Source organism: Gekko japonicus, unplaced genomic scaffold (assembly GCF_001447785.1).
Source record: "Gekko japonicus isolate JY-2015 unplaced genomic scaffold, Gekko_japonicus_V1.1 scaffold657, whole genome shotgun sequence".
Lineage (NCBI taxonomy): Eukaryota > Metazoa > Chordata > Lepidosauria > Squamata > Gekkonidae > Gekko > Gekko japonicus.
In genome coordinates, this window is record NW_015175989.1 from 392867 (window position 1) to 419424 (window position 26558).

Genomic DNA, 26558 nt, shown 5'->3' on the forward strand with positions numbered 1-26558 from the left:
TGCCTTCCTTTCAGTGATAGGAACCCCCCCTTCAAGGGGGGAATTATTATACCCTATGGGGACAGTTCCCATAGGGTATAATTGAGCCAAATGTGACTCGGCCAGCCGAATGCCACCCCAGTCAGCTTGCATTGCTGAAAGTGGAATTTGGGGGGGTCATTCGGCTGGCCGAATCACATTCGGCATGATTCGGCTGAATCTTAATGGGCTGATTTTTTTTTATTTTTTTTTGCACATCCCTGCTGGCTATCTGTGATCTGCAGATGCAGGCATACGGCAGGTTATCCAGTGTTAATCTTCCCCCACTAACCAAAATTTTAAACCTGCATTCAAATCTGGGTTAGAATCCCTGTGTGTGTGTGTGTGTGTGTGTGTGTGTGTGTGTGTGTGTGTGTGTGTGTGTGAACTATCTCAGGTTAACCCACATGCTTGTGTTTGTACATCACTGACAGCTAGAATTAATTTTATATTATAGACATTATATATAGCCAGAATTAAGGAGAAAGCCAGAACAAGGAGAAAGCAAAGCATGCATCCATGTGGCTGTGAACAAGCTGGACTCATGCACATTTAAACTTAACAATGGTTACATTTGTCTTCTGAAAGCAGCCTAGGTCTATATACAACCCTGCAATTTAGTATATTATGTAATAAATGCTTGTTAAAATCAACAAGATTTTTAGAAATAGACTAATGCATGAAGAGAATCAGAACTTGAAATGGGTGTGTAGCTGTTTTGTTTGATCCTGTTCTAGTTCTCTTTGTGTGGTTGTTTAAGCAAGCAATGCAATCTTGAAACTTTAAAATAATTTGGTTATGAATACATGAGTGCTCATTCAAGCTTTTTCCACAATAAATTAATTAGTCCTTAAGATGTTACAAGGCTCTGTTGTTTTGTCTGCAGCATACCCCTCTGGAATGGAGTCAGGCAATGTAACTGTTGATTGAATCATAAAAATCACTAAAATGTATCAGTGGAAATTGATCTTTTGAATTTTAAAATCAAGTTATGGCCTGTGAGCCTTAGATTTACAAATGTAGTTTCATCATAGGTTTATGGAAGCCATAAATGAATAGCTTTCGCACTTCATGTTTTATTTTATTGTGTGTCATATCTTATAGGAAAAGGAAAGAGCTTTGGTGTACATTGAAAACTTGAGTTATATCATAAGTAGAGTTACACCCTTCTTAGGGGAGGGGCCATGGCTCAGTGGTAGAACATCTGCTTGGCACAAGAAGGTCCCCGGTTCAATCCCTGACATCTGTAGTTAAAAGGATTTGGTAGTTGGTGATGCGAAAGACCTCCACCTGATACCCCAAAGAGCTGTTGTCAGTCTGACTAAACCATATAGACTATCAGACCAATGGTATGATTCCGTTTAAGGCAGCTTCATATGCTATCCAATTGACTTCAGTGGACTTAGAAGTGGCACCTTAAGATGACACTGAAATGGTTTCATATTGGTTTGAGCTATGCATAGCCCAATCTTGCTTTACCAGATGCATGAAGTGTCCTCATAAACTGTCAGTAAAAGTTCATGCCCCAGTTCAAGTGCTACATACTACTTTTCTGGAATATATCTTGCAGAGGTACCATAAATTGGCTTTATTGTTTTAAATATAGGAAGAACATTCTTCGATTCTTGGATGCAGAAAGAGATGTCTCAGTGGTCAAAAGCAGCTTCAAGCCAGGAGACGTAATTCACTATGTGCTAGATAGACGTCGTACACTAAATATTTCTCAGGATCTTCACAGCCTTCTTCCAGAGGTTTCACCAATGAAGAACCGTCGTTTTAAAACGTGTGCAGTTGTAGGAAATTCTGGCATCCTTCTGGATAGTGGGTGTGGAAAAGAGATTGATAACCATGACTTTGTCATAAGGTGAGCATTCATCTTTTGCTTGTCAGGCTGTAGTAATAATTATTAATAATAATTATTGTATGGCATTGTGTGTAGAATAGCCAGGAGATCCTAAGATTATCTGGCAGCCGGAAATTGTAGCTCTTTAGTGTTATGCGCCACTAGGTGGTGAGTTAAACTTGTTTGTAAGTAAAGAGATGTTTCAGAGGTGGTTTGTCATTGCCTGCCTCTGCACCAAGACCATGGTATTCCTTGGAGGACACCCTTCCAAATACTAGCCAAGGCCAACCCTGCTTAGCTTCTGAGATCTGGTGGGCTCAGGCTATCCTGGGCTATGCAGGTCAGGGTGTATTACTTCCACAATAGTGAACAGAAATGCTTTAACTTAGGAGGATTGTTTGGAATTGCTGAGTGATATCTTTCACCGTGTGGTGTCCAAAGTTAAATATAATATAGAAAGAACAGGGCCATCTGTATATTGAAAATATAAACCTGCTCTGTTGGAGACTTCAGAGAGATTTGTCATATTGTTGTTGCAAGGTCTGTAGGTAGGTAAAAATCCCTATTTGTATAGAGAGCTGGGACTAAAAAGCAACAGAAAATTGAAAATATTTCCATTTTCTTGTTCGTGCCAGTAGAGCAGAAGATTACCACATTTTCATTATGTATGCACTGTATGGGGCAAACTTTACGTGAAATGCACTGGGCATTAGCCAGCTAGCTCCCATTAGGAGAATTGGAAGTCACATATATAAACCCTTACATGCTGTATTGAAAATGTATTCTGATTGCATGAGTAAATGTAGTCACGTGTTTTATTTTTTCATAATTAGTTTGCTTGTTCAAAACAAACATGCTATACATTGTCAAAGGTCAGCAACAAATTAAAAGGAGTTGCAGGCACAGTTTAATGGGCTGTCACTGCATGAATGTAAAACAAGTTTTAGTTAGAATACAGGGCTTTGGGTGCAATCCAGAAATATATTGCCATTGCCTTCAGTGGGCTACGGATTATACCCGCTGTGCTTTTGTCAGTAGCAGTTCTTTATGACTTTGCGTATTATAGGGACATGATCCTGTCAGAGCTAAGGACTTTAAATCCCATTCAGTTCTACAGCATCTGCTCAACTCTTCTACTGAAATATTAAATCTGCAACCCCAATTGCTTTGATTTGGGAGTGAGTTCTGTTCAGTTCAGAGGGATTTTTTCTGAATACCGATTGGATAGTGTTCTGTAGCTGTCATCTTACAAATACTTATTTGGAGTATGTGCCACCGAGTTCAGCATCAACAGATTCTGTGCTGAATTTTCACAAGGTTAAAATTTTGTTGCAAAAGTTGCCTTTTTGTGGGGGTGGGGGGGTGGGGGAACTCCTCTACTTTCCATGTTTTTTTCCCCTACGTGCACACCATCATTTCCTCCTGTGGTTGCTGCTACAGAGCTGTTTAAAGCTAATGCTATTGCTGCTTTTTCACTCTTGTCATCCCAAGCCAATCAGGGATGGCCTAGTGAACAAGATGATGCCATGGTGCAGGTAGGCCATTATATATGGCTATGTGAGGTGAATGATGCTGCCCTACACATTCACTTTGAATGAAGAAGGCATTCCTTAGCTCAGGCATGCAGGCTGATACGTCCTGATTTATTTTGCTGTGAAAGTGATTTTGTAACTTTTCATCATTGCATGGTGGTACTTAACACTAATCTAGCTCTAATAGGTCGAGTTATGCTTTACTACCTGGGGAAAACTAAATATGATTTATTTTGATAAGTATTCAAATGTGAATCTTTCTGCTGGCAATGTGGTACAAATGTATGTCTGTGTTTGGATATGCATCTGGATATCACCCATCCACATTTCATTATTTTCAGTGGCACACACACTTGGATGAGCATCCAAATGCACATTTGTAGCCACCTTCTGCCTTAGTTAGACGGTGACGCTGAGCGGAGCCTAGTGCTAGAGGCTCTGCCAAAGAAAAGCAAAATTTAGCAGTTCTTCGCTAGCTGCCAACCTTCACTTGCACTACAGGAATGCAAGCTCAGAGACCGAGAACTTACAGACTGACACCTTTCCTGTCCCAGCGGGGTGCATGGCGCAGGGTCCCCCGGTGTCTCGCGGCAACCGGAACTGGGCCAGCTTGGAGCGCTCCGTAGGGCGGCTCCTCGGACTTGCCAGGCGAGCGCGCCAGTGCCTGGGTGAGTGGCGGCCACTGGCATCACTCTCTCTCTGCAGCTGCAGCTGCAGCCGCCATGCTGTGCCCGCCCTTGGATGCTGCGGCCGTTTGCTGACAAAGCCGCGCCTACCCACATTCTCTGCCTTCGGCCGCTTTTGCTGTCTGCTCGCCTGTTGCTTGTGGCTGTTGTGGGCACGGCGGTGCTTGTGTCCTGGCTGTCGGAGCTGGACAGTCAGCTGGGGGAAGCGACAGGGAAGACCAAAACTGAGGAGGACCTTAGGGCTCAAAAAAGGAACTGTCTCATTACAACACCAGAAAGAAACCAGAGACTCCTGCACGGGAGCATACATGTGGAGCAGAGAAAGTGACAAGCAGCTACTAAGACATTGGAGTCAGGAAGCCCTAGCGAGTTAGACCAAAATTAATTTGAAGTTGATATGAGCTGGGGGTACCTATAGTAGGGTAATTATTATAATTGATTAAGGTCTAATTGTGGGAGCAATTAATTGAAGGGATGAATGGGGATTTAAAATCTTGATAAAGTAATGGAATGAATTGTATATGATTAATCAACTGATTGCTAGGGACTAACTATCCTATTGGTTGTTCTTGTGTGTAACTTGTTATCTGACAAATTTGGGGTTGATCTTAGAGTTATAGGGCAAATTGGGATGTTATCACTGGTCTGTATTTTTTTACTGGCCAGTGTATGAGAGTGATTTCTGCACCAAATTGTTGCACCATCAGAATTTAATTTATGTTAGGATAAATTAGGTTTGTTGAGTTTATCTAGGATGACTCCTACTACAGGGAGAATTGCTACAGAACCCCTACATTCCCACCTACCAAACAGTCTACTAGTGGTCTGTGGCTTAGCAAAGACCATTAGTGGCAATGGTTTGTCAAGGGATACCAGTGCTCCTGGGGAGGGGAAAGTATAGCAGTGGGTCTAGGCATAAATGCAAGGGAGGGAGACTGAGAAACAGAAAGGCTCGGTCCCCCTCCAGCCTACACCCATCCCAAAGGTAGTCGGCAGTGGGGCTCAGATTAATAACCCCTCTCCGACATTGGTGTTGTGTAATGCCATGTCCATAAACAATAAGACCATGGTGCTCCGTGACTTCCTGCTGGAGAAGGATATGGACCTGGCGTACGAGATGGGCATGACCAAGACCTGGGTACGAGATGGGGAGACCGTAGCTCTCTCCCAGTTAGCACCTCCTGGGTTCTCGGTGCTTCACTGATCATGGACTAATGGGCGGGGGGGAGTGGCTCTATTCATTCGGGAGGCTTACTCCTTCAGGGCACTCCCGCCACCAAAGATCATGGTCATTGAGTGTGCCGGCCTGGTGTGGGAGGCTGGGGAGAGTTTGGCAATTTGGCTGGTGTACCGACTGCCTAACGCACCAGCTGATAGCCTGCCATCCCTGATGGAGGCCGTATCAGGCTGGGCACTGGAACACCCTAGACTGATATTCCTGGGTGATTTCAATGTCCATGCCGATGACGCGAGCTCCACTCAGGCAATGGACCTGGGGAACTGCACCATCAGAACTGACCCTTACCCTGGCATATCTCAGACATACATTGACACAAAGGTCAGTTGGCTCCCTGAGTACTCCCCGCACTTTAGGGTTATGCTGTTAGAGTAGTAAATTCCTTGGAGATATGAGCCTCCCCATTAGTATCTTGAACTCATCTCCATCTGTCATTTGGGTAGGGCTGCCAAATGCCCCCGGGGGGCGGAATTCCCCCCGCTTTCGAGCCCTGATTTCCACTCCCACGGAATCGGGGCCCGAGGGAAACCCCGTCCCCAGCGTACGACGTCACTTCTGGGTGACGCGCGTGTGCACGCCTAAGACGCCGGCCGGGAGCCCCCCGCTCCCGGCCAAAAAACATTTGGTAACCCTACATTTGGGAATCCATTTGATTCTGCAATAGATGCTGTACCTGTGTTGTATGGGGTTATGTTTCTTCTGAAGAAGGGCTGGAGGTTCTCTTGCACCTGATATGTTTCCTAAATGCTCAGGTAATCATGAACACCTTTTTACAGGGTAAAACTATTGTACAAGCTGTGCCTTTTCTGAGAAAATAAGGACCTAGCCAGGGTAATTCTGGTGGTAACTCTTAGCATGACAATTCTACACTGTGCTCTGGTGTCCAGATTAAATTGGTAAAACATGCTCTGCTTGAAGCTGCCTTTAAACAGTATTTGGAAATTGCAGTTGGTTTGCGCCGCTGCTGCCAGACTACAGCTGCCTCAGGGATCTTATCATGCTGGTTTACAAAAGTGACACTGGTTTCTAATTGGTTTCTGTTACCCAATTCAAAGTGCAAAGTGTTTATTTAAAGGGTTGTTATCTTGCTCTGCCTCAAAGCAGTTTGAACTATGAAAACCCAGAAAACAAGGAAACTTTGATTTGAACCTACTGTAATTTTAAGATGTTCCTTACAGGCTCTGGGTGTGTTCAGATGGCTCTTTAGATCCGTGCGAGGCACAAGTGCCTCATGGATTTAAATGTAATGTCCAGACATCAACATCTGGGAAACGTCCATCTTGGTGGTTGTAAAAATATCTCAGTAGAACAACTAAAATGTCACAGAATATTACCGTACATCTTCCCCCTTACTTGCATCATGGTACAAAAATACAAGTCACAAAATGCAACTGTATTCCTTATATAGCATGATCAAGCATGACATTCTCTTCATCTTTTGTTAGGAGTAGTTCACTAGTTTCTGTACCCTTTTTTGAACTAATGGCTAAGGCTAACACAAAGTTACAAAGAAAAAGGCCCTTTTGTCAATGCATGAGTTAAATAAATAACCCTGATGCGTATGTTGTCAGTGCATCAGATCTTATCTCCACTGGCTCTGTAGAAGTCTTGCAGTCCGGACCTTTTTTTAAATAGTTCACCATCTGTTCTCATAACTTTGGGTTAGCTCTTGTTTTACTTTATTTGGTTATAGAATGTCTTGTGGTTTGCGACTCTGTCACCCCTGGACAATATAGTCCTATCAACACCACTCTGATTCTTGGATTCTGCTCACATATGTAAGTTGTTCTATTTGCATGTGTGCTGAATAAATATGTGCAAGAAATGTGCAATAAATGGGAGAGTGTGAGGCAAAACACCCTGATTTCCTCTCAAGGGTTAATGTGAATGTTAGTGGGCCTACTTTGACTGGCAAGTGTTAGTTATTGGGCCTCCCTGCCTAGTCCATCCTTATCTCTTTCAAGGCCAGATTCAGGAATGCGGTAATTGGCTAATCATGGGAACCTGTGTTCATCTTTGTAGCCAGATGGGGGGGGGGAGACAGGAGTGGTGTTGTCATCTTCTAGAGAGTTCCAGCAAGTGAGCACCCTGATGGGATGGGGAGGACCACCTGATACCAAATGGCAAAATACTACATCTAAGCTATAGACAAAAGGGAAGCCATGCTAACTTTGGGATTCAACTTGACAGTGGCTCTGTCTATGACAGGCTCTGTTGCAATGGACAGCTACATAGAAAATGCTTGAGCCTACTGCTTGGACATTGATGTGCACTGTCTAATACCAGGCACTGAAGTTTTAGATAGAAAAAATAGCTTTGTTATTTTCTTGCTGCAGGATTGTAGAGACTGTGTTGCCTAATAACATCTTATTCTTTAAAACATTTAATAACCCTTCATATATTTTACCAATGTTTGGTTTCTTGCGTGTGCATAGCTTTGAGAACCCACATCTTTGAGAGCTGCCTGCTTTCCCAAGGGGTAGTGGCTCAAGGGGACCCAGGCTAGGGTCCTTGACAGATAGACTCCCAGCATAACACAAGAAGCTGCCTTTGGAAGTCAGTTTTTGAAAACGGTGTTGCTCATAATCAGATCATGAGCTAGCTAATGTTGGCATATCAGAATCTTCAGAGGTGTAAGAAGACCTGTTCTATCAGTCTCATTTTTATCCCTCCATAAACTCCAAGGAGCTTAGGGCAGCATACATAGCTCTTCCTTTCCCCCACTGTATTCTCTGTAATGGAGATCGAGGTAAGAGAATGATACAGATTTAAGGGCTTCCAGCAGATTTCAAGGCAAAGTAGGGATGTAAACCTTGATTTCTCTAACTGCTACAGAATCACTACCACTGCTGACTAGGGGTATGTGTTTGGCAAAATCTGAGCCAAAAATGCCTGGAAAATACCTTATCTGTATTTTTTGGGTATTGATTAAGCTGGATTTAGGTTTAGGACATTGATCATCTATCCAAAATGGCCAAGCCCTGAAAATCCTGAAAATATTTAGGATTTTCAGGACTGCCATGTATACAACCTTAAAGGGTATTTAAAGGGACTGGTCCCTTAAAATGCCCTTTTGCCCTCTATTTAAATCAATGGAAGATGGGGACGCCTTCTTTGGGAGCCCATAGAACTGGACCCCCTGGTCCAGTCTTTTTAAAACTTGGTGTGTTTTTTTCAGGAGAGCCACCAGCAGCTATACTGCAAATGTTGGAACAGAATAGACAGTTGCTGGTGGACGTGGCTGAGGTCCAAACTATATGAGATACTGACTTGCATGTAGTTTTCTGATTGTTTTTTCAATAAAATTAGGTTGTAGTATGTCTTAGAAGATGGGGTTAGGGCTTATAAACTCTTTCCATCTGTCTTTTTTTCTCCCCTCAAATCACACTCTAGGTTGCCATGGAGAGAAAAAGACAGAGGAACTTGCAGCTTTTCCCCTGAAGTAGAAAAATCGCCTGAGTATGGGGTGATTTTTTTTAATGGTCATGACACTGGAGTAGAAAAGGTTTTAAAAGTTTTTGAGTCAGATTGCAGCCTCTGTGGCTGCATTCTATATTTAAAACCTGCACCCCCCCAAAAAAAAACAACAAACACACGTTCTCAGTAAAATTTCCTATGACTCTGTGATATCTGCAGTTTTGCCCTTAGATGTACTGTTGCTCTATGAGTGTGAGGGTGCAACCTCTGAGAACTGAATACTAATTGGATGGAAAACTTGCACTACATATGGAAATGTGTTTTAAATTTAATTGCCAATAAAATGGGGAACCCTTGACCTAATTTTCTGAAATTTGGCAGCAAGGATCCATTTTGTGAGTGGTGAAATCCTTGAAAAATTTATCAACCTTGGATGAGAAACAAAGTTACAAAATGTGTTTCCTGTTAAAACTGATGGAATCAAAAAATCAAAGGGTTTATTCAAGTGTATGGGGCCTTTTCAATTAGTGTGTGTGGGGATCCTGCCTAGATTTCCACAAGTGCAAGTAAGGAAGGGCAATTTTCACTGGCTTTCAGCAAAAAAAATGATCCCTGAAATGCTGCTCCAGAGGACCTGGGGAATGGCAGTCTTGCACAGGAGGAAAGGTTGGCAGAAATTGCATCTTCTTACTCACAGGAATTTAGGCAGGACCCAAGTCTTTCATTGACTGCAGTCCCACACATTAAATAATCCACTTTCAATCCACTTTCAGTGCACTTTTCAACTGGAGTTTACTGTGTGAACTGGCAAAATCCAGTTGGAAAGTGTACTGAAAGTGGATTATTTAGTTTGTGTGACTGCAGCCATTGTTTTGTGGTGAATGCACATCTCTTGACAAATGGTCCCCCTTGCAAGTTCTTTGGTTTCCATTCCTTTAAAGTGCCTCAGCATCAACACAGGTCAAGACAATCTGTAACTTTGACCTGATGTACTCATTTACTGGCATATGCAAACCCCAAGAAGCCAAGATGCTGCACAGCCTAACAGCTATGTACCAGTCATCACCCATGGGCTCCTGTTTAGAAGGTCAGCAGCACCCTGCTGGAGAAGAGGGCAGAATTTGCTCAGCTAAGTAGTATTCTGACTCCTACTTGTATCTGGGATTGTCTGGGGCTCTGCAGCAAATAAAATCAGTGAAAAGTAGTGAGTTGTAGCCAACTTCACTTTTCTATTAAATGGGCATGCCGTTTGTATATTTCAGTATTATCCTTCTGTTTCTGAGGGTGGGAATCATTCTGTCTATGGAAATGCTCTGGTGGATCCAAACCATAAACTTAAAAAATAAAGAGCAGAGTGGGGTAATAAAGAAGATAAGAATGATATCGGGCATCCTAATAAGAAGGGATTTTTGCAAATCAGTATTCTACAAATAAGAATAGTTCATAGAGTTTTGAAGTGATAATTATACCATCAACATGTTAATTTAACTGGTTGCTTCCCTTACAATGGGAACAATAACTCCAGACAGGTTTGGAATCTTGCTCAGAGGCTAGGTGGCAGGGTGGGTGGGGCTTTTACTCCCAGGAGGGGAAACAGTGTTCTGGTGAGCCTTTTCTAGGTGGCTGAAACTTAGGTACCTTGCTCTCTGTGTCTCCCCCCCCCCAATTTACATATATTCCTCTGCTTATTTTTTCATGCCCTTACCATCTACTGGCTAGATGTGCAGCTTCTCCAAAGGAAACAGTCTGAGATCTATGTTTAAGCATCATTCATGCAACTAGGAACTGAGAATGTGAGTTCTGTGTTTCTTTTCTTTCTGTTTGCAAAATAATCAATTCCAGCATGCTAAAGTCACTGCTGCTATTTTAGCAAAGCACTTGTGTCTCAGTAGTAGATGCTTTACAAAGATAAAAGTCACCTTCCTGAGGCAGCCTATAGTTCTTGATGTACAGAAGGAGCAGCATTGTATCCGTGGTGCGTATTTCACTCTTGGAAAAGGGTGGATTCTCACCTGTTAATGCAATCTTGAAATGTGAAAGCATTAATTTTCCTGACTCTTGGATAATTCGGAAGCTGCTTCTTGCATTAACACAAGAACCTGCCTGGATTGAACATGATGGGAAGGCCCTAATTTCACACTGGCTGACTGTTCTTTGGCTGTCAGTGGGGAAGAAATGTTGTTTGGTTGTCAGCAGGAAAGAAATTTGTGTTTTCATTCCGTTTCAAATCTGGTTTGTCACATGAGATCTTTGCAAAAGGTAAACAAGTCAGTGCATATACAGAACAGGTAGGATTAGCCGAAAAAGATGCTTTGGTTCTCCCTGCTGTACTTTTCAGCAGTTTCCTGATACTGCAAAGTGATGACTTCTTCGGACCGCTTCTTCCAACAGAGCTTTTTTTTAAAATGGTTTTCCACTGATATAGTAATAAAATGTTAAGCAGAATTCCCATTTGTGGCCGAACCCCATATATCCCACTACCAAAGGCATAATGAAACAAATTAGCTATATGAATGGCAACAGGAACTGAGTTCCAAATAGAACTCTTAATTAGAGTTAATACCACTTTCTTGCTGGCTGCAAATATCCTAGCCAAAATTTCTGTAAAAATATTGGTTCAATCTTTAGTTCTGTTCTGACTATTTCTGCATAACATAGTACATTTCAGCCCACTTCTTAATTTTGCTGAGTTTTGCAATCCAAACCAAGTTCCATTGCAATTACTATACAAATAGTATCCTTTAAGAAACATCTTTGTATATTCATCAGACCTAGTAATTTGTGCTTTCTCAGTGTGGAATTATTCCTCCTTTCAGCCATTGCCCAATCTACAGGCACAGTAGGTATGAGCATAAGATATGCAGAGCAGCGGGTTTTGTTTTTAGTACTGGTTGATGAACAGTTAAAAAAAAAGCAGCAAAAACAGTAAAAAAGGCAGGCTGGAAAACTGGGCTAAAACAAATAAAATGAATTTCAATGGGAATAAATGTAAAGTTCTGCATTTAGGTAGGAAAAATCAAATGCATAATTATAGGATGGGGGCAACTTGTCTTGGCAGTAGTATGTGTGGAAAGGATCAAAGGGTCCTAGTAGACCATACACTGTACATGAGTCAGCAGTATGATGTGGTAGCTAAAAAGGCAAATGTGATTTTGGGCTGTATCAAGAGAAGTATAGTGTCCAGATCATGTGAAGTGATGGTATCACTTGACTCTGCTCTGGTTAGACCTCACCTAGAGTATTGTGTTCAGTTTTGCAGACCACAATTTAAGAAGCTGGAACATGTCCAGAGGAGGACAACAAGATGGTGAGGGGTCTGGAGACCAAGTCCTATGTGGAAAGGTTGAAGGAGCTGGGTATGTTTAGGAGATGATTGAGAGGGGATATGATAACCATCTTCAAGTACTTGAAGGGCTTTCATATAGAGGATGGTGTGGAGTTGTTTTCTGTTGCCCCAGAAGGTCAGACCAGAACCAACAGGTTGAAAATAAATCAGAATAATTTTCAGCTAAACATTAGGAAGAACTTTAGTTGTTGTAGATTTTCTGGGTTGTATGGCCTTGGCATTGTAGAACCTGACGTTTCACCAGAAGACAATGCTGATTCTGTGAACTTAGGCAGATCATGAGAAGGAGGGCAGGAAGGATTGCATCAGTGCTTAGTTTTTGTGGCCCTTTCTTACACACCCAGGGAAATGCTGATTGCCACTTTGGGGTCTGGAAGCAATTTTTCTCCAGGCCATTTTGGCCGGGGAACCTGGAGGTTTTTTGTTATCTTCTGGGCATGGAACAGGGGTCACTGGGGGTGTGGAGGGGGGGCCAGTTTGGGGCAGGGGTTAAGAGCATGGACTCTAATCTGGGAGAACCGGGTTTGATTCCCCACTCCTCCACTTGCAGCTGCTGGATGACCTTGGGCAAGCCGTAGTTTTGTCAGAGCTGCTCTCTCAAGGACAATTCTGGAAAGGGCTCTCTCAGCCCCACCTACCTCACAGGGTGTCTGTTGTGGGGAAAGGAAGGGAAAGGAGTTTATAAGCCACTCTGAGACTCCGAGTGACGGGTGGGGTATAAATCCAATATCTTCTCTTCTATCTGTGAACTTCCTGCATTGTGTAGAGGGTTGGAGTAGATGACCCTGGAAGTTCCTTCCAACTCTATGATTCTAACTTGGGAGAAGCATACTGTTAAACCTGATTTAGACAAACAAGACTTGGACACATGTATACCATTCCATCCTCCCTTTATGCTCTCTGATTCCTTGGCTGTGGTCAGACGACAAGCAGGGCATGCTCTGATTGTGCCGCAACTTGACTCCAGTGTTTCTTGTGCCAGGGAATGTCGATCATACATCTCCCAGTAACTGACTGAGATGTGCGAGCAACCCATTGCTGGCCGTCCAGACTCCGCTGCCTTTGTTCCAGAAGGGAGTCTCATGTCTGCATGTGCAGAAGCATCATCTTCTGGTTGACAGGGACTCCCAAGCAGAGCACAGATAGACGCTTATGCACACCTTGCTTACTTTGGGAGGGAAATGGCTGCCATGAACTGGAAGCTCCAGGCTTCTCCAAATGGCTTGGCCGTGCAAGGCAATGATCACACGCCCAGGACTGCGGAGTGCTCCTGTCAGCATCGGACTTTCCCCTGTGTCTATTTAATCTGTATGGGAGAGGGCTTAGAATGGGAGCCTGATGACTGGGGAACGGCAGCCAGATGTTGCAGTCTGGTCGGCCCTTTTTAATCTGCAAGGGAACCACGTGGGATGCAGATGAAACTGACCATATGACCACAGCCCTTCTGTCTCTTCTTGGTTTGTAGGAAGCAAACAGTAGTTTTTGCTGCAAATCAAAATTGGAAGCTATAAGAGTTAGGAGGTTATGTTGGCCATACAAATGCTGCCAAAAATGGTTCCTGTGGCAAGGTCTCTGACGTAGAGATGCCTGTCATAATGTTTGCACTTACTAATGCATCTCTTCATCATACTGTGAGTCTCCTCTTGCATACCAGTGAATATCCTGTGATACATGCTTGCAAACATTGGGGAAAGCAAAACATTGTTTGGAAATATTGGCTGGATGAGGTGTACACCTTTAACAGGATGTGATATTATTTATTGTGGGGGGAACTCTTGTTATCTTTCCTTCAGGAAAGCATTTGAGTAAGCCACAAGGTAGAAGATTCTCAGATGCAGTATTCAACTAAAGCCTCGTTCTTGCTGAGGTGGTGACATTCCATCTGGGGTGTACAACTTCATACTCTGCATGTTTTAATGCATCTCTGTACCATCAGCCAAATACACCCTCTGCAAGACAAGTAGCATGTCTGCAAGAAGCCTTGTAGCTTACCCATTTTTCTAAAATGCTAGTTTCCTGTGGCTGCAATCTTAATAGACTTTCCCAGGAGTAAGCCTCAGTGAATAGATCAGGACTTACATTTGAGTAGACCTGCTTAGACTTGCTCCCTTGTGTAAAAGTCTTTTTTTCATGAGGAAGCATTTTGTTATATAAACTCACTCTAGCAAGCTGAAGTGGTCCAGCCCATGTTTCAGACATAGGTTTGCCACCTCAATGAGATCTAGCCTGAAGAACATGCCCACTTCCCTTATTACCCAGGTAGATTCTCCTCTCCCCCCACCGATTTTACTCAGTTCCTTTATAAACTGCTATGGAGAGGGGCAGTAGAGATGTCAATTATTTGGCTGCCTTAGATGGTAGCCTTTTCTCAGCGGCTTACCTAGCCTATTTGGCACCCAGGACAGGTAATTTTTTTAACACCCCCCTCCTCTATTTATTTATAATTTTTTAAACACCTGCTGACTTATGGTGACCCCATAGACTTTTCAAGGCAAGAGATGTTTGGAGGTGGTTTGCCATTGCCTGTCTCCACGTCAGCCCTGCTTAGCTTCTCAGATCTGATGAGATCAGGTTATTCTGGGGCTATCCAGGTCAGGGCCCCTCCTCAATATGACAAAATTTTCAGTAATAATCATGAACTTAAAAGAATAATAATAATGTCCAGAAAATAAACACAGTGAAAATTTTGTTTATTTATTATCGTATATTTAACCATGCCAGTAAAAAAAAATCAAATTCCAACATCCTATTCCATCACAAAACAAGAGTGGTGTAGTGTTTAAAGTGTCAGACTCTGATCTAGGAAATCCAGGTTCGAATCCCCACTTGTGCCATGGAAGCTTGCTGGGTGACTTTGGGCCAGTCACAGTATTCTCAGTCGAGCCCTGTCCTGGATAGTGTGATCTTGTCAGATCTCAGAAGCTAAGCAGGGCCGATGTGGAGGCAGGCAATAGCAAGCCACCTCTGAACATCTCTTGCATTGAAAACCTTACAGGGTCGCCACAAGTTAGCTGTGACTTGACAGCAAAAAACAAAAAAATCCACCACTCCACTCTTGTTCTGAGCAGGCATCTGGAAGGGCTTCTGTTCTCCATTTTGAAGCCCAAGAGCAGACCATCCCAAACATCTACAAGGCATTTTTGAGAGATAGTAGTCTGCTTTTGTACTATTACTAATGTAACACTAGCCAAAGCATCACAAAATTGTGATCACAAGCTTCACCAGACTGGATGAAGGGGGGAGGGGATTTTTGCAAGCCCAGCAGAATCAGTGGTATGTACAGTACCAGTGCAATCACAGGGTGCCCAGCAGAACCCAGTGCCATTGTGGCAATGCCAGCTCCACAGGACTGATGTCAAGCACAGAATCACAGTTCCAAGCAAGGGGGGTGGGTTGGAAGCCCAGCAGAACCAGTGCAATGTACAGTGCCCAGCAAACCCAGTGCCCATGTGGTGATGCCTGCTGTCAAGCACGGAATAACAGTCCAAGCAAGAGGGGGGTTGGAAGCCCAGCAGAACCAGTGCTATGTAGAGTGCCCAGAAAACCCAGTGCCTTCTGTTCATAATATTAACAATAGTTTGCTGTTATATTACTCTTAAATACATTCTGTTGCCAAGCAGGATAGGGATGAGATGATCTTGAGACCTAGAAGTGAAAATAAGGGAGGGGGAAACAGAAAAATTACGTGAGGGGAGACAGAAAAATAATGAGAAACGTGGAAAAGAGGGAGTGAAATTAAGAGAGGAGAATGTTGTTTTATCTTGCTGCAACACCCTAATTACTGCTTTGCAAGGTCTGGCTGAGCTGGGTGCAAGGAAAGGGAGAGAGAAAGGCTAGACTTATTGGAGAAAATGACTTGCAGGCTGGCAATTACTGTAGCATCTATCAGCATGCTGACTCAGTTGTTTAAAAAAAATTGCCTTACTCACTGGGAATTGATTCAGTTGTTGTTAAGCAAGTTTGCTTCAGTCTTGGAGAAAGGGAAGTCTAACTGATCCTAGAGTGATGTTTGCTATGTTCAGACTTCCCTGCACCCTGAGTGGCTGCAGCTAGAATGGCATTTTAAAAATGAAAGGGAAGATGTTTGGCTGGATGCAGCATGACTTCAAGGGCCCCTTCCAGGGCCTTCCTCAAGCTGCACCCAGGGCAGACTGCCCCCCCTGCTTCACCCTTGGTACACCACTGCCCTTTCTTAATCTAATGGTAGCAGTGCAAAGGTTTTTAATCTTAAAATGTACTTTCATATTCCATGGTGACAAATTAAAGCTAGTGTTAAGTCGCGAACTTAACAAGGAGAGAGAGTGATTCAGCAAGAATGCGGCTTTTATTCTTCAGCTTCGTTATTTCTCCACACGGTACAACAATCGCCAGCCAGAACCCATCAAAGTATATACACTGGCTTCTCTGTATTTAAACATTCCCGGCTAATGTAGCCACACCCACTGTACAAATAACAACCTATGAGGTTGGAGAGATAAAGGCCAATCACAAGCGATCCCGCTTTGTAACGTGATTGGACGACACTTCCTGGGCTAGGGCTCCTATTGGATACATTAGGATCCAAGCCCAGGGCGAAGCTTAACATTGAATCTCTATTAGGCAATTCGCATAACAGTCCATGTAATAACAATCCTATCTGAATACATAACAGCTAGAACAGCATGTTGGTAGTATTTCTTTACCAAGTCCTTTCATTGCCATTGTTTTCTGGCCTAGCGTCTGATTACATTTCAAGCTCTTCCATAAAAACAATAGTACGGCATGTTTCTGTGATGAAGGAATCAGTGGAACTGCAGTCTTTTACAGGATGTGATGAATCACTGATATGTTTTGTGGTGTTCATATTTATAGTCATGCACCTGCTTCCTCAAATCGATACGCCGTCTGGAGAATGACACTCATTTCAGATATGTGCTCATATTAACAGGTTCAGTCAGTGGAAAGGACCATGGTGCAGATGGCTGAAATACTTGCGGGAGTGTTTATAAGATGGAATGCTTTGCAAAATCTCAAGAGCAGTTGTTAGATTGTCATGTCTGACTGTGAGATTTGAAATAGCAAAGCTGTTGGAAGGCAACAATTTTGGGGCAGATAAAAAAAAATCATCTCCAATTAATGTTCATTCCTACATTATTTTAAAGTGTTTAGAGAGATTAGAATTACTTGGGGAATATACAGGGAAAATCTGGGCTGCTTTGATGTCAGAGATTAGGTTTATTATTGTGATACTGCCAATATTTCTTGTGATTTAGATGTATTAGGTGATTCATCCTGCACTGAGGTCTAGCCTAGCAGTCATCAGCAATCTCCAACAATGGCTTCTCATGGTGAACATGAGGTACTCCAGTTGAGCTACATACCTTTCCTGTAGTCATTTACTAGTGTAGCGGGAAAGGGCTGTGCGCGCACTTCCCAGGTTCCTATTATCCATCACAACAAATGGGCAGAGTTGGCTTATCCATGCAGAGGCTTTGAGCAACAAGCACTGACCCTGGGAAGGTGTGGAGAACCACTGTCACTATGGTTCAGGGGGAATGGCAGAACAAGCTGAGAAACAGAGTACCCTGCTTCCTCAGCCCCCTTGAAGCCATTTGGCTGCTCTTTACTCTGACACAACAGCACCACCCTCTCAGAGAGAGGCCCATGTCTGCCTCTTTCTGTCAATCACAAAATCACACACTTCTCATGCAGCTAAAGACATGGCCTGGCTCAACTGAGAGCCAGCATACAGTCACTAACCCAGGTCTTTTGCAGCTGAGGGGTGTATGAATGACACAGGCTCTTTTACATTAGAACAGTGACTTTATTTGGAAAATGGATGAAGAGGAAAGTTGCATATAACTGCTTGCATGGGAAAATGGAAGCATGGAAGGATTTCAAATACATGGGATGGTGCAAAACAGAGTTAAAGTAACAAAATAAGTTAATGTGACCTATTTAAATTGATTCCCTAGAATAATGGCTTACATTTCTTTGTGGATCCCAAGCAATATCAGCTTAACATGGGCCTGTCCGACAAGGAGCTCCTCTTCTTTTGCTTGCTCCAGGAAAAGGCAGTAGTAAATCTCTCCTCAGGTTTTTATTAGCTTTACTTTTATCACACCCTTTTGCATAGATAGGTGCTCTTTTCCTGCTCTGGCTGGGGCTAAGTCAACGAGGTGATTACTTTTTGAGGAGAGATCCTATCCTGCTCTCTGGGGCTTTATGATTTCCTGTCCTATTCCCTCTCTAACTAAAGTCATTGCCTGAAGGGATAGCCTGATTTCAAGCATAATTAGTAATAAGAAAATTATGGGGACCAGGATGACAACATTTCTCATGTTCGACCCCCCCATTCAGGGCACAGATGGGCCAGCATGATCTATAATGCAAAGTTGTTGTGAAGATAAAATACAGCAAAGGAGAATCATATATACCACTCTGAGTTCCTTGGAGAAAGGACAAGGTAAAACTGTGACAGACAAATATGGATACAGACTTAAGAGTTCATTAGCCCATTCCTTTGTTCACTGTTAGAGGGCTCTGTATAAATACAGGCATATTTTAGAGAAAGGTACAAACAAATGGCAGCTTGCTGTGCTGTTAATTTGGTGCTGCATTAACCGATTAAAAATATAGAAAGCATCCCAGGAAGTTGTAGAACACCAGAGTTGTAACTCAAGCACACAATGCCTGTCAGTTTTCTGGCCCTTTGGTTCAGAGTAGGGTAACAGTCTGATGTTGGCTTATAGTCGACACTGCTTATCCTGTGACAAATTTAAAATCATAGAATCACAGAGTTGGAAGGAGCCATATAGGCCATCTAGTCCAACCTCTTGTTTAATGCAGGATCAGCCTACAGTATCCCTGAGAAGTGTTTGTCCAGACGCTGCTTAAATACGGCCAGTAAGGGGGAGCTCACCAATTCCCTAGGGAGCTGATTCCACTGTTGCACAACTCTTACTGTAAAAAAGGTTCTTCCTAATATCCAGCTGGTACCTTTCAGCCCTTAATTTAAACCCATTATTGTGAGTCCTGTCCTCTGCTGCCGACAGGAACAGCCCCCTGACCTCCTCTAAGTGATAGCCCTTCAAATACTTTAAGAGAGCAATCCTCAGCCTCCTCTTCTTCAGACTAAACATTCCCAAGTCCCTCAGCCTTTCCTCATGGAGCTTGGTCTCCAGGCCCCTGATCATCCTCGTTGCTTTTCTCTGCACATGCTCCATTCTGTCCACATTCTTTTTGAAGTAAGGCCTCCAAGAACTGCACATAATACTCCAGATGTGGCCTGACCAATGCAGTGTACTATGACATCTTGTGAACTGGATGTTATGCCTCTGTTGATACACCCCAAGGTTGTATTAGCTTTTTTTTGTTGCCACATCACACTGGCTGCTCATATTTAACTTTTGGTCTGCCTTTACCCAAAGATCTTGTTCACACACACTGCTACTCAGAAGTGTATCTCCCATCCAGTATGCATGTTCCTCATTTTTGTTACCCAGATGTAGAACACAGCTCTTATCCTTGTCAACTTGCATCTTGTTCACATCCACTCACTTTTCCAGCATGTTCAGATCTCATTGAATTCAATCTCTATCTTCTGGTGTGTTCGCTGCTCCTCACAATTTGGTGTCATCTGTAAATTTAATGAGTAGCCCCTCCACACCCTCATCCAGATAATTTATAAAAATATTGAAAAGTACTGGGTCCAGAACTGAGCCCTGTGGCAACGCACTGGACACCTCCCTCTATTCAGATGAAATGCCATTGACAACTATTCTCTGAGTGTAGTTCTTCAACCAGTTCCCTATCCACCTAACTATCCTAGAGTCCAGTCAACAGTCCTTTAGTTTACCCATCAGAACATCATGGAGAACCCTATCAAAAGCTTTAATGAATTTGTCTAGATCTATATTTATATTTATATCTATATTTATATCTATCTATATAGATGGATACAGGTATTGATAGATGTATTGATATAAGATTACAGTCTGTTGAAGTGTTTCTTCAAGAATAGGAAACAGTTGTTAGAATGCTTTGTGGTGTAGTATGATAATTAGTTGATAATTAATCCGTACTTTGATTACAGTATTTTCTTGATATATGTAGAGAAAATTTAGAATGGATGTGGAAAATTTGGAATGGATTTCTTAAATGATCAGGACACGTTTTGGTGGGTGATACACTCTAAGAGTGATATTCCCCTCATAATTTGTGTTCACAAATAATGCAACAATTGCTTCCACATGAAAGTTTTTCCCCTCTACATTTTCTTCCAAACCAGTCAGGGTTTGTTTGTTTTTTGGTGGGGGGGAGAACATCTGTGTTATATGATGTTATTCTCTAATTGTCATCTTAACAGTTTTTCACCATTCTCACAATGTGATCCCTGTGATCATTTTGGAAGGAACCCTATCCAAACTCATTATCATGCTGTCAAGATAGGAAGGGGCCCATTTTCTTGAGATACTGCCCACACTGGCACCATTTTCATAGCATCTGTTATTCTTTGCTTCACAAACAGAGTGTTTTGAGGTCCTTTTTTTTTAAAGGTCTTTGCTATAGTGCTATAGCAATTAATGTTTTGTTTCTTTGTTTTTAATGATATCTGGTAACATTGTGGGGGAAGTAGTGACTGGTAGTAAAGTGTGCTGAAAACTCCCATTAGGAAGCCCGTTTGCCAGTGCAAATGTACACAGTGATGACAGCAATTGGGAGAATCCTTACTGTGTGGATACAACCAAAGTTCCATGTCGACAGAAAAAAACATAGCAGAATGAAGCTTGAAAGTATATTTTGAAAGAGATGCAATGTTTTAGCAAAATTGGGACATATTGTTTATTAGAACCCCCCCCCCTGCTTTATTGATTTATGATTGAATTCAAATCCAGGATAATTTTGGTTAGAAAGTGTGATCAAAACAGTTCAATACTAAGAGTAACACTCTTCTCATTTCATTGACTAATATGAGTTTAGAAGGGTGTTATTCTGATTAGGGTTGCTCTGTAAATCATCTGCTCTGTAAATGTACAAACAAAGAATACATTTTCTTTTACTTTAATTCCACTCTCTTGGAAGTTTTCCAACACAAAAGGCAATGTGTTTGTGAAGTTAAATGAGCATGCCAACATGCAGCGTGTTTCACATTGTTTTATATGGGAAGGGAAACTCCTCACACAGAGAGGAATTATCCCAGCAGTCATCGCTTCTCATTTCATATTGCACAGTGGACAGCCTTTTCATGTGTAGTGCTCTGATCTCATCTGGTATGTAAAACTGTGGATGGAAATGGACTTTATTTATTGTACATAATTATTCAGGCCATGCTATGTTATGGTTTGAAACACAAGTTATGGAATGATCCCTTCGATTAGTCTTAGGGCTTCTGTGTGTATCCTAATAACAGATAACTATCAAACTGGGTAAATGAGCACTGTGCTGACGAAAGTACACATTTGTATTCTCTTGCAGCCTGATCATAGTGTTACTCTTTGGAAGTCAGTTCCATTCACTTAAGTGGAACTTCATTCCCAAGTTAGGTGCTTTAAGTTTGGCATCATGCTCACTAAGAAGTGAAACGGAATGCAGTGTTACTTCAGTGTATAATTTTAACTGATTAGGACTTGTTGATTTCAGTGGGATTAAAGATGCTTCTGGATTACACCCAATACTGTTCAGTTTGTTAGATATGTATGCTCAATACAGTGCTATTTTAAAAACTATGACAGATGCCCATGGTTATTTGTTGTTTGTTTGCTCGCTTGCTTGCTTTGAAACAGCCTGCCACGTTCATTTCCAGCCTTTACGTCATGTGTGCCTTTTGTCTAAGTGAATGTTACATATTTATTTTTATTTGTCCATTAATCTCTTCCTCTTCAGGTGCAATCTAGCTCCTGTGGTGGAGTTTGCTGCCGATGTGGGAACTAAATCAGATTTTATTACCATGAACCCATCAGTTGTACAAAGAGCATTTGGAGGCTTTCGGAATGAGAGTGACAGAGAAAAATTTGTGCATAGACTATCCATGCTGAATGACAGTGTCCTTTGGATCCCAGCTTTCATGGTCAAAGGCGGAGAGAAGCATGTGGAGTGGGTTAATGCACTAATCCTTAAGAATAAATTGAAAGTGCGAACTGCCTATCCATCACTGAGACTTATTCATGCTGTCAGAGGGTAAGTGTCTGGAAAAGACTGGTCTGTCCTTGGCACAATAGAATTCATAACTAGAATTTCCACTAGACAGAAAGAACAGCTCTAAAAGGTGTATGATAATTCTATTCTAGTCATAATGAATTATATTTTTGAAAAAGTCACGCTTGTTTGGTTGAAAATGTTTCCTAGTCATTTAGAGGCAAACAGTGAGAAGTATTTAATTTGGTGACCTTTCCTCTCTGTATAAATACAAAAGATATAGATACTGAAGGGGAAATGTTTAGACTTTCACTTGCTGTAGAACTAACCAAACATTCTACGTTTGCTGTGATTTGAGCGTTTTGGTCCTATCTGCCAGGCATGTGGGTTGTTGGGGTTTTTTCCATCTTCAATCTTTATGATGTAACAGAGCTTTAGTGTCTTTATTTTTTCCCTTCCACAATCAAACTCAATTGGATTTGTTTGGCTTTGATCTAAGTAGTTTACCAAACACCTAATAGCTTTCATTCCCTGCCCCCAATCTTTTTTTAGTCACCAACTTTTCATATTGATTTAGAATATATGGAAACCTGAACGAAAGGACTTTTAAAAAAGGGGGACTGTTTATTTATTTGTTCAATTTATACCTCACCCTCCCCGCCGAAGCGGGCTCAGGGCGGCTATACTTGGTTGCTTATTCAGGTGTATAAATCATGTTCAGCTTTTGTGTTGCTTTATTCCTTCTTTTTGAGTTTTAAGAACCACCTTAGTCATTTTGTTACTACAGATGGATTCTTAGTCTGTGATGATGTGTTAAGTCCTTCTGGAAGCCCTTCTTCCCCATGTGTACTCCTCTGATGTGTTGCTATAATGCATAGTTTCTTTCCCTGATACAAGTTTTATTTTAAATTTCAGTGGTATAAAATAGCCATTGCTAAAGTTTGTCTGAGCTGACCATTATTTTCAATGCACTGAGCATTGCTCCCCAGCTGATTGAATATGCAGTATAAAATCACTGTATACTTGAGAGTAGAATACTAGCAGCATTTGTGCTGTATGCTACTGAACCGTAACTTAAGTTTGTGTCCAATGGCACCTTTAAGACCAACAAAGTTTTATTCACGGTATAAGCTTTCGTGTGCAAGCATACTTTATCAGATAAGAAGTGTGCTTGCACATGAAAGCTTATACCATGAATAAAACTTTGTTGGTCTTAAAGGTGCCACTGGACTCAAACTTTGTTTTGCTACTTTAGACCAACATGGCTAACCACACCTGAATGAACCATAACTTTTTTCTTCTTCTTTGATGGGCAGGTTGGTCTGGTTTGATTATGATCCCAAAAGAAAGATTTTGTCCGTTTAGTAAGTGTTCTTAATGTTTCCAAATGTCTAATTGTGTCCTAGACTGATAAATCTTATTTTTGTTATATTCACTTATTTCCAAGTAGAAAAAAGTCTTGTCCCATAAGGCGACAGACATTATTCTTTGTCTGTAGCATCGTCACTTTGGTTAGCAACTGTTGGCCTCTGTGAGTAGAGCTGCTTGCTTAGCCATGCTTTACTGATTGCTCTATGAAATGGAGGTATCCAGAACTGATGCCTGGCTCAGACTCACCCAGACCCTCAGCAGTCCCAGTGGGGCCTTCCCCGACAATCAGGCTGGGTGGCACTCACCTGAGAGTGGGACAAGCATATCCAGTTCAGCGGCTGGAAGGAGAACCAAACCAGGTGGGGCTAGTGGTAACTGAGGGCAGGAGTCAGCCTGAGTTTATCCTGACAAGGCCAATGATGTTATTAGCTAGCAACAGCCTGTCAACATCTGTGCCAGAGAGGCGCAGGCCCCAGCAGCCTCCAAGACTGCCAGGGGAGGGGACCCCACCCTCTAGGGAGGACAACACCCTTACCAATGGACCCAGCAGCAGCAGCCCAGGGAAGAAGCCCGGGCAGAGCTGGGCTAGGTCAAGTTTCAGGCTGTGGTTGAGAAAAGCCCTCAGTCATAGGAGGGAAGAGAGAAGCCAGGGTTAGGGTGAGGGATTAAGAAGCAGCCAGCAGCCAGGAAGGGATGGGAGAATGCCCCCCTTAAAGCTCCAGACTGACCAGAACAGGTGCTAGAATAGGGTTGCCAGCCCCCAGGTCTGGGCGGGGGTTCCCCCACTCCTGGGGGCTCAAATGTGCCCCTGGCCAGCCTCAAGCTGCAGCCACCTGCAGCCACTTCTCTCTCCCTGCTAAAAGATTTAAATGGCTTCAGCTGATCGGAGGAGCATGTCACCCACCGACCAACTGGAGGGCCTTTTAAATCTTTTCGCAAGGAGGGAGAGGGGCTGCCAAAAGACCCTCCCACCAATGGCACACACAGGGCTCCTTTCCCAGCGGCACTTCACCTCTTGGGATTCAGGCCCACATATTACTGTCCCACTCATGAATCACCTCTGGGAAAGGAGCTCTGGATGTGCCATGGCCCCCCGTTGGCAAAAAGACCCTTTTTGCCAGCAGAGCTGTGGCCAGTGACATCCCCTCTCTCTCCTTGCTAAGAGATTTAAAGGGCCTACCAACTGGTCAGAGGGCCACGTGCTCCCCTGATCAGCTGAAGGTCTTTAAATCTTTTATCAGGGATGGAGAGGGGTGGCTGTGGCTTGGGGGCGGGGCTTGGAGGTGGGGCTTGGGGGCATCCCTGCCCACCCTGGAACACCCCCAAATCCCCATGCTGTATTGACCAGGGGACCTGGCAACCCTGTGCTAGAATCTGACCAGTAGGGCCAGGATTGACCCTTGGGAGGTGGGACAGGCATCCTTCATAAGGGAAGCTCCAGGGATAGGCCAGGAAGGAAAGGTATGGACAGGACTTCTTGATGGAAGAGAGATAACTTCCAAGGAAAGGGAGAGGATGAAGGTGTTGCAGCCTCCTGTCCCTTCTGTTCTGAGGTCTAGAGGCACTTCCCCAGCATGGGCCAACTTGGCAGAAAGTGGTAGGGTGGGGGCAGTGAGAGAGGAGCCTAACAGGAAGGAAGTCAGTTAGATATAGAACTACTGTTGTAGAAGAAGACTTATACCTCTGCATTAACAAACAATTGTGGCTTGTTCTGCTATTAATTGTAAAACAACTACACCTGACATCTGCATACTGTATAGGTGTGTCATATAAAGGCAGCAATCCTGATGCAACTCTTAAATACTACTGTGGTAAATCTGTCATGAACCATTTTTGTTAGCTGCTTTAGCAAAGCATTACTTCTGCAACAGTGCCATGGAGAAACAACAAAGTATGATGCCAAACTGCAAGAATTGACTGGTTCTGGTTGGGAAGGTATTAGTGATTGATATTAGAAGTAGGGAACCCATGACAGGTGACCAAAGCCTTTTGGTGTAATATGGTGATTTTAATATGCAACTATATTTTATGTGCTTCCCTTTGTGTTCAATAAAAAGTTTGAAAGTACTCACAGTACAACATTACTCGCCAGGTAGTTTTAAAAGTCAAGTTTCAAAGAAGAAAATGTATGGGACATTATGTGGTGGAGAAAATGTATAGGACTTAATTGTTTGAAAGCATTTGCATTTACATTAATAAAAATAACCATCCGCTTCTCCCAAAATAGTAGTCTTCTCTACAATGTTAAATAAAATTGTATTCTCCATAGCTGATCTGCATAACAACTATAGCAATCTTCAGTAATAGCTTAAAGTGCAAAATCTTCAAATAATTCCTGAGTGATGGTAGCTTTAAAGAATATTAATAACCTTGCTCTGTCGCATGTAGGGCCTGGTGAAATGTTGCAGTCTAGGGAGACTGCAAATAATCTCCTATCAAAAGGGGGGAATAAATGAATGTCTATTTACAGGTGGTGTCACTGTGACCACCCAGGCTGCCCCCAGAACGAAAGGGGGTTAAGCCAGTTTGGTGTAGTGGTTAAGTGCACGGACTCTAATCTGGGAGAAGTGGGTTTGATTCTCCACTCCTCCACTTGCGCCTGGCTGGATGACCTTGGGCAAGCCGTAGTTCTGATAAGAGCAGTTCTTGAAAAAAAGAGCAGTTTCTGTCAAGAGCTCTCTCAGCCCCACCTATCTCACAGGGTGTCTATTGTGGGGAGGGGAAGGGAAAGGAGTTTGTAAACTGCTCTGAGACTCCTTTGGGTCTTGGTGGTCTTCTTCTTCTTCGCCAGGGAATTACCAATTCATATCTTACTTGTTCCCCTTGGTAGGAGTGGACAGAGTTGTCATTCTAGTCAATGGATTAGTCAAATATTGTAAATTTTGTCATCTGGATGATGATTCACCATCTCTTTATCTGACTATGGCCAGATAGTCTCTGAAGCCAACCATGACTAGAGTTGCCAACCTCCAGGTGGTGGCTGGGGATCCTT

General features: G+C 42.8%; 1 protein-coding gene across 1 annotated transcript in view; it reads left to right on the top strand.

Annotated features, from left to right (window-relative positions):
• The window catches only part of ST8SIA4 (ST8 alpha-N-acetyl-neuraminide alpha-2,8-sialyltransferase 4), a 132380-nt gene that overhangs the window by 29800 nt on the left and 76022 nt on the right, over positions 1–26558 (top strand). The window contains exons 3-4 of the mRNA XM_015426340.1: positions 1625–1882; positions 21944–22237. Of these exons, the coding sequence (XP_015281826.1) occupies positions 1625–1882; positions 21944–22237 (552 nt within the window). The remainder of the gene's footprint in view (positions 1–1624; positions 1883–21943; positions 22238–26558) is intronic.